The sequence below is a fragment of the Ictalurus furcatus genome, chromosome 13, assembly GCF_023375685.1.
Source record: "Ictalurus furcatus strain D&B chromosome 13, Billie_1.0, whole genome shotgun sequence".
In the NCBI taxonomy this organism is placed as follows: Eukaryota; Metazoa; Chordata; class Actinopteri; order Siluriformes; family Ictaluridae; genus Ictalurus; species Ictalurus furcatus.
The window spans coordinates 28,862,215-28,876,257 of NC_071267.1; the positions used below are offsets into that span (position 1 = coordinate 28,862,215).

Consider the following 14,043-nt stretch of genomic DNA (forward strand, 5'->3'; position numbering starts at 1 on the left):
TGTATTTATGATTAGTATGATTAATATTCTGATGCCCTCTGGTGGTAAGACACATGTGACCATATCTTGTAAGCAATTCATTATTTATTTATTATGTCTAAATATTATTTATTAAAGGTCAAATATGCTAAATGATAATGTTTTCATTTTTGGTTGCTGGTAATTATCACCAGAACTGAGCAGTGCATCAGTAACCATTAGAAACAACACCAAACTACCACTACAAACCATTAAACACATTAAAATGATTAGAAAATTCTAGGAAGTTCTATTGGGTTCTAATATTTGATGGTGGTGTCTCCATAAGGCTAGAGCTAACCTTTATAAATAGGTCTACTACACTATACTGAACAGCTTTGTCTTTTCTTACCTCTCGTGCCACCACAATCATAGGGTACCTGCCCTGAGGTGCACAAGTTCCTGCTCCTATCTGATGTCTACAAGCCCTGGCTCTTGGCTGGATCCTACTTCTATTATCATGAGGTCTTCAGGCTATTGCTCTATTCTCATTGACTGCCTGATGACTAGGACCAGTGGTCTCGTTAATCTACAGTAGCTTTAGGTAGTTAGATATTAGTTCCCCTGCCAAGTCCTGGCTCCTCCCAGTGCCATCTTCCTCTGCTCCAGTTTAGGTAGTTTGTTAATGCCACCATCAACTGATGGTTAAGTCACTCATGTCTGAAAAAAAGAGAAAGAAATCTCTATTCTATTTCTGTACTAGAACCTTTACCTGCTGATGGTCCTTCTGGCAGATTGATCCCATGACACTAATTAACCACTTCTAACATCAATTTAAAATAAACAAAACAACAATGAAATGTTTGTAACAATGGGACATTACAGATTACAGAACAATATGAACGGGCAAAAGTCTTCAGTAGTGATGATTGATAATTAACTAATACAGTACATTAAAAACACCCCTTCCTGCACGTTCAACACAAACAGACCTGTACTGCAGTGCAGGACTACTCAAACTGTCCCCCTGGACCCCCTCAGTTCAGATTTACTTCATAAACATTATTAAAATATATACAATAAAATTTATCCTATTTATTAAAACCATAGAGCTTTAAAAAATAATAAATTCCAGAACCTTCCACTAAGAAAACTGAGTAGGTTCAAATTGACATTATTTACAGTCCATAGGTTCTCACCTTTGGGGTCTCTTGAGATATAGAGGTGTTCACAGGAACATGGTTTATGGAATACTTAATGATAATAATAATTAAAAGTGCCAGATTATTATTATTATTATTATTATTATTATTGTTATTATTATTCAGTCCCTCCTGAATTTTGCACAGAAATGAATGCAAAATCAAGGAATATTCGCAGGAGCTTGCAATTTTTCAGAATTTTCCCCAGATTTTCCGCAGATTTGGGCTGAGACGCGTCATGTGACGTCATCACGACGCTCATTCAGCCAAAGCCCTCTTCGATTCATGTGCGTCGAACAAGAGTACAGCTAAAAGCTCTCGTTTACCAACAAACATGACTGCAATTCAAGCAGTTTTCAAATTGCATGGCAAATTTTGAAAAAAAATCAAGCATTAATGTCTGCGACAATCACAAAAAAAACTCCACGGAATCCTGTATTAACATTTCATTATCCTTCATTTGGCTATTTAAAATAAAGAGAAGCTTATATTTGTGTGGCATTGTCTCATTTTCAAGCTAGAAACACTAAAAAATACAGGAATTACAAGCCTTTAAAATGGGGACACCGGCCGAATAAAGGGTGAGAACCCACCCGTTGTAGTCCTACTTGTTTCTGACCCCACTTTGAGAACCCTGCTGTAGTGAATATGACAGGAATGATCTCTATTTAAGGTTTCACATCTCTGTATTAGGACAATTAAGTGTCTTTAGTGAGCTCGAGTAATCGAAACGTCCTCCCGCGTGAAGACGCTCGTGTTGTTTCCGATGGCTGTTTTGAGTAAAGCTCTTTCCGCACAGCGAGCAGCGATATGGCTTCTCTCCCGTGTGAATGCGCTGGTGTCTCTGCAGACCGCTCTGGTGAGTAAAAGTCTTTCCACACTGTGAGCAGTAATACGGCTTCACTCCTGTGTGAATCTGTTGGTGGCGCTGCAGACTGCTATGGTAAGTAAAACTCTTCCCACACTGAGCACAGTGATACGGCTTCTCTCCGGTGTGAATGCGCTGGTGTCGGCGCAGGGTTCTCTGCTCTGTAAAGCTCTTCCCACACTGTCGACAGTGGAATGGTTTCTCTCCATTGTGAGTGTGCAGGTGCTGCTGGAGACCTTTCAGGTGAGTAAAGCTCTTCCTGCACTCTGAGCAGCTGTACGGCTTCTCCCCTGTGTGGATACGCTGGTGCTCCTTGAGAGAGCTCTGATGATTGAAACTTCTCCCACAGTACAAGCAGTGGTACGGCTTCTCTCCGGTGTGGATACGCTGGTGTTGTTGGAGAGGATACTGGTGAGTAAAACTCTTCCCGCACTCCGAGCACTGAAACGGTTTCTCTCCCGTGTGAATACGCTGGTGTAGTTTGAGATGGCTCTTTTGAGTAAAACTCTTTCCACACTGAGAGCAGGGAAACGGTTTCTCTCCCGTGTGGACGCGCTGGTGTCGCTGGAAATTGCTCGGGTGATTGAAAGTCTTTCCACACTGTGAACAGTGATGTGATTTTACTCCTGTGTGAATGAGCTGGTGTTGCTGGAGAGCACTCAGTTCTGTAAAACTCTTCCCGCACTCTGAACACTGAAACGGTTTCTCTCCCGTGTGAATGCGCTGGTGTAGTTTGAGATGGCTCTTTTGAGTAAAACTCTTTCCACACTCTGAGCATTGAAATGGTTTCTCTCCCGTGTGGACACGCCGGTGTCGCTGGAAATTGCTCGGGTGATTGAAAGTCTTTCCACACTCTGAGCAGTCATATGGTTTCTCTGCAGTGTGGATGCGTTGGTGTTGTCTGAGATTACTCTGGTAAGTGAAACTCTTCCCACACTCTGAGCAGAGATAAACTGCTTCCTGATTCTCTCCATGAGAGAAACTACAAGAGATCTGCTGACTAGTGGACCTTTCTGTGGCCTTCACATCATCATCATCATCATATTTAATCAGTCCCGACTTTTGTTGTCTCACAAACTCCTCATAGTGGCATCTCCTCATGTGGTTGTCGAAGTAAATTCGACTTGAATAAGACACTGAGCACAAGGAGCAGGAGAAGACTTGCAATAAGGTGTCTTTCACTTCTGGAGCAGAAAAAGTAAGTAGTTATTAAATAGACCAAATAATAATACATTTTTAAAAAAACAACCATTATTAATGAACATGTATATTTGTCTGTAAATTTCAGTGCAAAGCATGGAAACTGAATAATTGATGATGTGTTCAGGCAAGATCCTTTGCCAACAAAAGGAATCTGGAATTCATAGACTTGCCTGTTTAAGGCACACCCTTCTATTTCATTTCATACTGACTGCCAGAGACATTGCAAATCAACGAACAATGAATACCAAAATACTGCAAGGAACCAGAGCAACGATGGACTAGACTCTGGTATCCAGACCAAGTGAGATATTACTAAGGAGTAGCAAGGGCAGATATCCTGCAAGAAGGGTAAAAAAGACACCAACATCTGTTGCCACTTGGTGGCAAGATTCCTGAAATTTGGAGTTTCCTCCATCACAAGTGCAAAGTCCTCTATTTCAATAGAAGAGACCACTTATTCTAGTCACAATACCAAACCAGTAAAAGTTCTTCCAAAGTTTAACAGTCAAGTAGTGTTGCCGGCCTGGACTTCTCTACACAATCTGGTACGTTTTGTCAATAGGCATGGCCAAAAAACACCTACACACACATAAATAATTACCAGATACACATCTGACAAATTAAAAGGAAAAAATCTAAACAAATAAGTGGAGAAACATAACGGGTGCAGATGGTTCCAGGCAATATACAAATGCTGACCAGGACCAGCTGTACTTCATTTTTGGATCAAGTTGGCAGGAAGAAAAAAAACAAACAAACAAAAAAACCCAAAGAGACTCTGAAAGAGGACTCATTACTGGGGCAGGATACAAGAGCTTCAGTCACAAAGACCAGCTGGGTTTCAGTGACTAAAGCAACATATGCATAAAGACCTTCGTAAAAAGGCAATAAATCCACTACACGGCCAAAAGTATGTGTACCCCTGACCATCACACCCATATGTGGTTCTTCTGCAAACTGTTCTCACAAAGCTAAAACCACACAATTATACAGAATGTCTTTTTTATGCTGTAGTATTACAGTTTCCTTTCACTGGAACTAAAGCCACTTTTCCCCTGCATTTTTGATTAATAGAATATTACCATATGCAAAGTATGTATTAAATGACATTTATTCAGGCACAATACAGAACCACTTGTTAAAGGAGGATTCCCTACTCCCTCAGTGCGTGGTTCAAATTTAGTATCAGCTCGGCTCGCTTGGAACCTCGACCGAGGTGGTCTAAAAAAAAAAAAAAAAAGTACCAGGTAATATCCACAGTGGAAAGCCCCCAAAAAGCGAGCAGAGCAGAGTAGAGCTGTACCATGGAAAAGTGCCATACGAGGCGCAAACCTGTTCCAATATGACAATGCCCCTGTGCACAAAGCAAGCTCCATGAAGACGTGGTGTGTAAGGTTGGAGTCACCTCGCCTGACCTCATTAATTGAAAACCAGGAAAGTAATGTTCTTCGGGTGATCGAGAATGTCAGTGTAGGACGTGATCAAGCGGTCACAACTACATAGAGAGGGGTATTATAGTAGTGCAGAGCATAAATTACATTACAAAGACAAGTGCACGTTTGAGAGCGGTGAAAACCTGCTCTACAAAGATGTGAAAAAAATTAATCTGGTCAGACGATTGATCCTTCAGCATATGCTCAACAAGTGGTCAAGTGGAGACACCAAGAGGACGTATGGGTACAGGCCCGTACAGTGAGGGTCTGGTAGCTCTGTTTGTTAGCATGGTGTGCTAGTATGGTTCACCTGAACCCAACTGAACACCTGTGAGAGATTTTGGAGTGACATGTTGGATGGCACTCTCCACCACCATCAAAAAGACCAACTGAGGGAATGTTTTGGAAGTATACTGTTCATCCCTTAGTACAGACTTGTAGAATACATGCCAAGGTTTAGTGAAGCTGTTCTGGCAGCTTGTGGACGCCAGACACCTTAGTAAGACCCTTTATATTATTTTCACCCATCTGTACTCAGGTATTCTGCTTTTCTTTATGTTCTGGCCTGGTTTTCATCCTACCTACAGAAACCTTTCATGCAATCCAGAAAGGATCAGGTACATCACCTCACATCTCACTGTGAGGTCAATAAGGCTCAGTTCCAAACATGTTCTCCTACACACCAAATCATTGGCCTTGAAACTGCTTCCCTCACGACTCCTACACTGATGACACACCACTTTAACTTCACCTTTTCGCCATCTATTCTGACATCTCTTTCTGGGGTGATGTAACCAAAACTCAACTAAACAGATCTACCTGGCCTCTTAGAACTCCTAAAGGCTGGACCTCTCAACCTCCACCGATTAGCATTATTACACCCATTCTACACCACAGATATTGCCTAAATTCTCAAACACGCACCAGTGATAACCAGACCTCATTACTAAAACTCTACTAGGGCTACTGAGGCGACACTTAATTGGCCACAGCCCCTTATTTGTCAAATCTTAATAACCCGATAGTACAGGACCTCGCAAGAGCTCTGACTCCCTGTGTTGGGTTGTAGGAACTCAGTTTTAATCTCCTTTCCAATAGCAAGGTGTAAGCATTATTCCTTTTAAAAGGAGGAGACTGTACATAGTGAAACCCTTTTTTGCACAGATTATCAAGTGTGTTTGGACCACCTGTGACAGTCAGTCGGAATGAAGTAGAATGTTCTTTATCCCCAAGGCTCACAAAGAGCATCAGTTATAACCCGACACCTTGAATATGTGTATTAGAACACGGAAACACTAAATTAGTAATAATAATTTCAATAAAGTATTAATGTTTATGAATAACCATTGAAGGAGAACTTTTTCTTCCTGAGGTACTCCAAAGTAACGCAGAGATCTTTGGAATAATCCTCTTGGTACCACACCAAGAGCTCTTGTCCTGGTTTAATGGATTGACAACAGCGGTAGAGAATCCCTCCTCGATACTGGAACGCCACCAGATTCTGCTCTTCTTCATCACGAGCACAATTTACATACCTGAGAGAGCGAGTCCAACAAAGGAAACAAAGACAAATGAGAAGTAGAGAAGCATATGAAGTGATTCCAGGAGATCTATTTGACTTGACAAATAAAGGTGAAGAATATCACTGAATCTAAACACTGAATATCATTGAATCTTAAGAGGCAGATGTCTACACACTTCTGTAGTATGTTCCTTACCTCATCCAGTTAGCATGCTTCTCGTTTCTGGCGTCTATGTATTCTTCACATTGTCTGCCCTTGCTTATCTACAAAACAAGTTAGCAAAGAGTTACTATGGGATTTAATATGACTACAATAATAAGTATCTTCTTGTTTAATATCCAGTGTAGCTTTAGTTTTGTTTACAGACAGCCAGGGGAAGTTCATTCTACCACCTCAAGGCCAGGACAGAGAAGAGTCTCGATGCAAGTTCAAATCTAATGCATCACCTACAGGAAGCCATTGAGGGGAACTTCAGGACACTGAACAGAATTCTTGCAGTTGTATTCAGGATCAGTTGCAGGAGTTGGACGGTACGCTTGAGGAAGACCTTCAGGGAGCGAGTTTCAGGAATCCAATCTTGGTATGATTAGCATCTGAACAAGCACCTGAGTGGCCTCCGTGAAGGGAAACCAAGTCAGGTGAGCAATGTGAGCAGAAAATAATAGCTGGTTGTCCAGAACTACCACAAGGTCCTGTGTGTTTGTGAGCGATCCAGGGTTCTCCAAGGAGAACAATTTAAATGTAAGAACATTTCGATTAAATCTGTAACAGTGATGTCATATGCAAACTGGGTTTACTGAAAAGGAAGAGGAGATCAGATGAATCATAATTTTACCATTTATAAGCAATTTAATTTTTTTTTCTTCAAGAAACTAACTCACCACCCAAGAGTAGGCACTGTTCATGGCTTCCTCTCGGTCTACCAGCTCTCCCTGATATGGCCCGAAGTGAACACCAACCGGAACCGTGTCCCCCTTATTGAACACTCCCAGGCCCGAGTCAGGAATACTGGACTTCCGAAGTTCTAGACCAGCTGGAAGGGTTTGTCTGGCTCGATCGGATACCCCCATGGGAACAGGGGTGTCAGGGACGAAGAGCGCCGCACCATGAATCTCACACTCCTTCATGAAGGAGGACTTACAAACCTCACAGTCTGGAATGGAAGAGATGCATAAGCGATGCAAGGAAATTATACTGAGGTAATATTAACAAATAATACCCTGATCCTAACCCCTCACTGCAGGAGGTGGTAGTAAAAAGGACGAGATAAAAACACGGGGTGACTGACTAATTTTAAAACGAATACTAATCCGTTTTCTTTCCATTTCACTTTCCTCCAGAGGACTTCCTCAAACATGAGCGTGACTGCAATGCCAGACCTACCCATCTACCTCTTTCTGGGGTTTAAACTGCTAAAAGGCTAAGTAGAATCAGCACCGAGTGTGTTCTGCACCGTCATCTTACAGAGGTAGTCTTCTTCTTTAATATCTGTAATGTCGTTAGAGTTTGATCCATCGCAGAGGCTGCTTCCATAACTGTAGCTGTCCAGCTGCATTTTATTTTTCTTCAAGTACACACACACACAGAGAAAAACACACACACAATTCTGTTTGTGTTGTTCATATCTTTGCAAAGCTAATAACCAGAGCATTTATAATTCAACATAGTTCAAATGTACACCAAATTTTATTTATACAAAAACAGCTCTATTATGTATAGGAGCACAGAATACTGACTATAGTACTTCACGGAACCCAATATATTCCATATATTTTGAAATTTGGCCTCTCCAGCACCAGAAAAACATTAAATGCCTATACTGAAGTGTTTGTGGCGTTTTTAACGAGTCTGGGGCTAACATATTGGTAATTTAAAAAAAATAAAAATCATAAGCAATCCACATGATTGTGGAGGAATAAATGCTTTGAAATAAAATGCCATTCATTAAATATTGATCTTCTGCAGCTAAACTAATCACAGATAAGAGTTCTGTTTATTCTGAACACGGATTATCCACAAAGTTAACTTTTTATATATATAAGTACAATATGAGCTAAACTAACTTAGCTTCTAAATCAATAGAAACTCGAGGTCCGCGGAACAGTTCAAAAATCTAATAATTTTATTAGATTTAATAAATTTAAATATATTTAACAATAAATATAAATGAAAAAATAAACGGTTAATTCCTGTATACTGTTTATAAACCCATAGTTTTAGCAAATCAGTGCAGCTAGCATCCTGAACTTACCTCAGGGGTTACCTCAGCAGGACCAGCACGCACGCGCACACTGAGAGTGAGTGAGTGAGAGAGAGAGAGAGAGAGAGAGAGAGAGAGCGCACGAGATTTCAGTTTTCTCTTATCTCGATCAGATTTAACTGCGAGTGAAAACTCTCGTTAGAGATGAAAGGGGGAGGAAGAGAGAGGGAACTATTCTCTTCTTCTCTTCCATCCAGGAAACCGATGCCAAACCGTTGCTGCATGACGCACGCGCACCCCACTTTTCCAGATATACACCGCGCACGCGCTGAAATCGGAGCCGCACTGCGCATGCGTCATCGCATCACAGCACTACTCGGTCCATATACCAATGTAGTATTCTTTTCTTTTCTTTTCTTTTTTTTAATTTAATGCGAATATCTTACACACGCTACACACGTCGTTTAACCCGAACTTTAATAATATTCACAGCACCGTTCTAGAGTTCCATTGTGTCTTACTGTCATACAATAATGAACAATAGATGAATTTGATCAGAATCTATAAAAACTAAAACAGTGAAAAGTGCTGTGTGTATCTTACTTGGCCTCACGTGCCCCATACAGCTAATTAATATAGGCCTAACTAAAGATAAAAAAAAATGAAAAGAAAAATAAGAATAAAAAAAGAAGTAAACAGTTTATAAAGCCAAAGTGCAGAACTGTGTACTTTACATTCATTCACATTTTGTTCCAAAATAACAACAGGGAAATAAGAAAACAGCTTTTTAAAAATATATATATTTGACTTTACATTTGAATTGTTTCTACATGTTTCACCATTCAAAGTCTGGGAATCAAATATCCATGCATCCATTTTATTAAGTACATGTCAGTGTGAACAGAGTGGATCTGGACCTACCGTCGACTGTTTCTCTGGTTAAGCTGTGTAACTCTGGAACCTTATTCTGTATTCATAAATGTTATGATAAAAACAGGATTTAAAAAAAATCCATCATGTCATCGTTCTGTACTACCACACTCTAGCTGATTTTAAAAAGCAGACGGTGATCAATATCAGCAGTACTTCCAGCACTAACACTGCTCTGGTAATGTGATGCTTTACCTCCACAGACTGTGCTGGAGTGTAGAGCAGTGATGTCAGAGCAGGACAGTAAACAGTATATCACTGACTCTTTATTCTGTATATTACACACAAGAAAATAGAAACACTTACAGGACTTCTGTTTCTACATATCAGGAGAAGAGTGAATTGTGGTGATTACCGTACAACCCTGTATATAAAAACACTCCATTTTCTATAGTGATGGGCTTGACGATGCTGTTTATCTGGCTCACTGATTAATTATCATTACCATTAAGAATATTTAATGATTAGAATCGACACTTTTTTACAGGCCTGTCTAAATTTCTGTAAACACTTTTTCCTCTTTATTCTGACAAAGTCCCATTTTTAACCATTTAACAGACTGAATCTTTTTCAGGCAACCTGTTAGAAAATTTATAGTGCCTAAAATAATTTCTAACACTGAAAATAAAACTGTACCCTGGTGTGGGCTTACACAAAATAAACTCTATACTAGACACAACCCATTAAAAGTCACTAACATGGGAGATCCATGAGGTAGATAGATAGACAGACAGACAGACAAACAAACAAACAAACAAAAAACAGTTGTTCCCTAGTTTAATGCAAGTTATAGGTTTATTTAACTGAGTGGAACCGATTCAGCTGAAATGAGAGCCGAGTATATGTACATGTATGCTAGCTAACCTGACAAGATTTCTGTGAGGAGTTTTTTGCTACGTGATAAAATCCGAGTAATGGAGTAACTTTCTACTTGAGAAGTTAGTTTACTAGATTAGTGACTAATTTATCCGGCTATAGCTTTATTCAGCCAAATAAAAGATGATAAACTGCACCAGATGCCAGTTTTCTCAAACTATCAGTGCTAGATTTTAATGGCTGTAATGATAAATCTGAGTAATAATATAGTTAACTGTTACCTCAGGATTTTATGTTTCATTGAGATGTAAGACATTAATAAAAGAGTCACTTCCCTTTCAGCCCTTTCCTCTGGTCACCCTGAGGAGAGTGAACAGTCTTCTGGAATTTTCCTCAAAACCCTTGAACCAATGACAGATGTTTTGAAATAGTTTGAAATGGCATTTTTGGAGAAAATCAAACCAAGAGGACAAATAAATCCCTTTTGATAGTGTTTTTATTTAATGACAGACTTGCTTGCTGTATCTTCTGTACTGAAGGAAAATTTTTAAAAATATGAATTAAAAAGCTGTTGCTAATGTCACTTTGACATGATTAGCAGGTTTAGTTAGTGATAGGAGTTTGAGGTGGCTAGTTTACCGGCCACTGAGGTAAATATTAATAGCATCAATGACCTCATTTCAGATTACATGTATTAATTTCAGATTTTCACGTTTTTCAGACAGTAGCATGTTCTGTCCTGAAGGAAAACCTCCAGTCACGCTCATAAAAGATTTCAAATGGACAAAATTCATCACGTTGTGCTTCAAACAGTTTTATTATGAACATACACATGCAGCACACATGTATTAAAACACATTATTAAATAAAATTAAAAAACAGTTAAAAACATACATTCCAAAATGAACAACATTTAAAAAGTGTCCTAACGTTAGGCATTTTATCGAGAAGAACAGCAGAAACACGTTCTCTCTAATTGGAAGACAGTGTTGGATTAAAAGAATACTTCACTCAAAAACACTAATTCAGCCATAGTATAAATGAAATAAAGATAATTACGAGCTAGTTAGCATCATGCTAGAATGGCAAGTTTACCTGGGTTCCTATAGGTTTAGCTTTAGTAGATGGTAAATGTTAACATATTTATCTTAAATGAATAATCATAATAAAATTAAAATAAAGGAAATCATTTTCAAAACAGGGTAATAATGAATTAAAGGTCACTGATATTTAAATGTCATGGTAACAGATTTTACCAAGTTAGATTATACCATATCTCATTTTAATTACAATTAAATGACAACAATTTTTATTTATTTTAAGTAAAATCTATATCCGGAATTTATATATTTCTGTAAAGTTGCTTTGGGACAATGTCCATTGTTAAAAGTGTTATACTAATAAAACCGGATTGAAATGGAATTGAATGTAATGAATTAACAATAATAAGCAACAGTTAGCATCATGCTAACTGTTCTAATGAGTCCTCATTGAATTTAATGGGCTTAAATAAATGTTAGTGTTAATAGCAGCAAATTAAACTCTGTAGCAATCGGTTCACATTACATTAAATGTGCCATGTAAGCTATGTGGCTAGTAATAAAATAAGAATTTAGCATTCATGCTAACTATTCTAATAGTTCACAGATTTAGCCCTGTTAGCATATTTGAGTGAAACATCCCTTGAAACAGAATAATGTGCCTCAGCAGGACTTGTTATAATCTTTTATTACACAACAAATTTCAGTCTAAGGCTACACTCTTGTTGAGTCACTCCATTTTGAGCAACTGTGGCACATTGTGAAGAAACGTACGTAAAAAAAAAAAGAACACACACCTTGTGTTAATTATTATACAAGTTATTTACAAAATGCTAGTAAGGAGTTAATACCATATTAAAAAATACAGAATTATCTCAGCATGAAAATCTTAAGTAGCATTTTCTCAATGCTAAGTGAAAATCTGCAAAAACATTCTGGAAAAAAATAAAAGTTGTGAGTAGATGTGACCTGAATCCCAAACCACACCAAGACAGTACACTACTGTAGTACACGTCATTTAGGAAGCGGTGTTAGCTACCTAGCCAAGTGTGTTTAAGCCATGACGATGCTACACTTGAGGTACCAAACTTTATTTTCCTTGTTGTTTGGATAGTACCATAACGGTATCGCACCACTCGGACTTGTAGCTTTAATTTCCGAGGATGTGCACAAGCCACACTCCAAATGCCATCTCACATATGCGTAAACATACTGTAGTTAATAGCAGGTATAATCCAGGCTTAAAGCTGCAAAAGATGTAACTTTAATGATTTATTACTATGGTACCTTTACTATGGAACGTTTATTTCTGTGAGCGTATCCTCAGAAATACATACAATGTACTTAATGACACTATACATCAACACAACAAGCCAACTAGTTAACTGAGTTAAGTGTTGAGCAGCAAGTGACAAACTACCATACTAAACAGGGCATTAAATGAGTATGCAGCCCTGGTGCATACTACCTCAAAACCAGTGCTAGTTAGACAGCAAAACCCTTAGCAACTACACCCAAGCTTTACCAGTCGTGGCTACATCCCATCTGCACACAGCTGTACTAAATATTATTTACAGTATATTTTGTTTTTACACAAAACCTTAATAAAATGTAGTATTTAAACAGTACATTATATTACCAGTACAAAGACTTAGCTAATTAGTTAGTGTTTAAAAACCACAATGAAGCTAAATTACATAGATACATTAGAATATTAAAACAGTCCACCATCAGATGGTGTTAAGAACTTAGAAGCTGTATGAAGGCCTGGTTGAAAATACTTAACTAAATACACTTTCTACACTAAACTCTGTGTCTCAGTAGTACACCACTATAGCTACATACATAATATGCTAGATAAGTGTTTAGCACTCACCAGAAAGCTAGGTGTAGGTAGTACAGTGGTGTGCAGTTTGGGGACGTAGCCATGAAGAAATAAAGCCATGCTTTATAACATCTCAGTGCACATCCTGCTAGAGGGCTAAAGTGTAAGTCACATCTTCTCAGTCAACTGTAAAACAATGTTTCATGTCACATGATATGTCAAGCTGAAGAAGTGATGAGAAAGGCTAGTGGTGATGTCACATGGTGAAACGTAAGCTCCGCCCTCTCTGCCTGTCACTCAGCTGAAAAACCCCACTAGCACTGGTTACTTGTAGTCTGTGTTTTGTAGGTGTGTAGCGACTGCTACTGTTGTCACTAGAGGGCGTGGACTGTCCAGTGGTAATAGCTATTTTATATTTAAGTAGCTATTTCTAGTTAAATACACATGAAATAATGCAGTAATCAGTTGTGTGATTTACGTGTTACACGCTTGGCTTCAATCTCAGATTAGCAAAGCGAGATAACTGTACTAGCTATGTACACTCACCAGAGTCATCAACGATCTCTGCTACTTCCTTCCAAGCTTTATTTTTCTTCCTAATATCTCTGTACACATTTAATGAGAGCTCGTATATGACAGGAGAAGATGAAATCACGGTTAGAGGGATTTCTTCCATTTTTATGTCAGACACTAAATGGGAACTAAAGTTGTGAGCGGGGAACTGAAGAAACGTCGCACCGCACATGCTGTAGGATCAGTCCGAGAAATCATTCGGACCATTGGTTTGGATTTGACGCTTCATAACTACTTTGCATAGAATTGAGAAAATCTCAGTTCAAATATCGCTGAAACAAACGTAGAAAATGAGCGATCTCCTGTCACCTTGTCGCTCACTACTCTGACGCAGGCTTCGGATGCGTGTTGGAGAACCGCATTAATGTTTGTTAACACGTTTGGTCTCTTTCATCCGACACACAGTTACACGTTTAGTATTTTCAATAATGTTACACTACATTACCAAAGAAATACTCATTTAAAAAAAATC

At 38.8% G+C, this 14,043-nt stretch overlaps 1 protein-coding gene across 3 annotated transcripts; it reads right to left on the bottom strand.

Moving 5' to 3' along the window:
• Positions 1–58: 58 nt before the first annotated feature.
• On the bottom strand, positions 59–10,220 carry LOC128616847 (gastrula zinc finger protein XlCGF26.1-like). Of its 3 annotated transcripts, XM_053639688.1 has the most exons (6): positions 8,439–10,220; positions 7,652–7,751; positions 7,069–7,340; positions 6,383–6,450; positions 6,009–6,199; positions 59–3,212 (listed from the first exon to the last, which is right to left on the bottom strand). In XM_053639688.1, the coding sequence occupies exons 2-6, from the start codon at positions 7,740–7,742 to the stop codon at positions 1,837–1,839; spliced, it is 1,998 nt and encodes a 665-aa protein (XP_053495663.1). In that variant the 5' UTR covers positions 7,743–7,751; positions 8,439–10,220; the 3' UTR covers positions 59–1,836. The 3 variants fall into 3 exon arrangements, with proteins under 3 accessions (XP_053495663.1, XP_053495662.1, XP_053495664.1); XM_053639687.1 differs by lacking the exon at positions 8,439–10,220 and having other exon boundaries at positions 7,652–8,309; XM_053639689.1 differs by lacking the exons at positions 7,652–7,751; positions 8,439–10,220 and having other exon boundaries at positions 6,383–6,983; positions 7,069–7,159.
• Positions 10,221–14,043: the final 3,823 nt, after the last annotated feature.

Excerpts from the sequence above, each read along its gene's own strand:
- LOC128616847 (XM_053639687.1), bottom strand. The coding sequence starts at position 7,838 with ATGCTCTGGTTATTAGCTTTGCAAAGATATGAACAACACAAACAGAAT. Across the intron at positions 7,341-7,651 it reads TAAAGAAGAAGACTACCTCT|ACTGTGAGGTTTGTAAGTCC; the intron begins GTAAGATGACGG and ends CTTCCATTCCAG. Across the intron at positions 6,200-6,382 it reads AAGCATGCTAACTGGATGAG|GTATGTAAATTGTGCTCGTG; the intron begins GTAAGGAACATA and ends TCGCTCTCTCAG.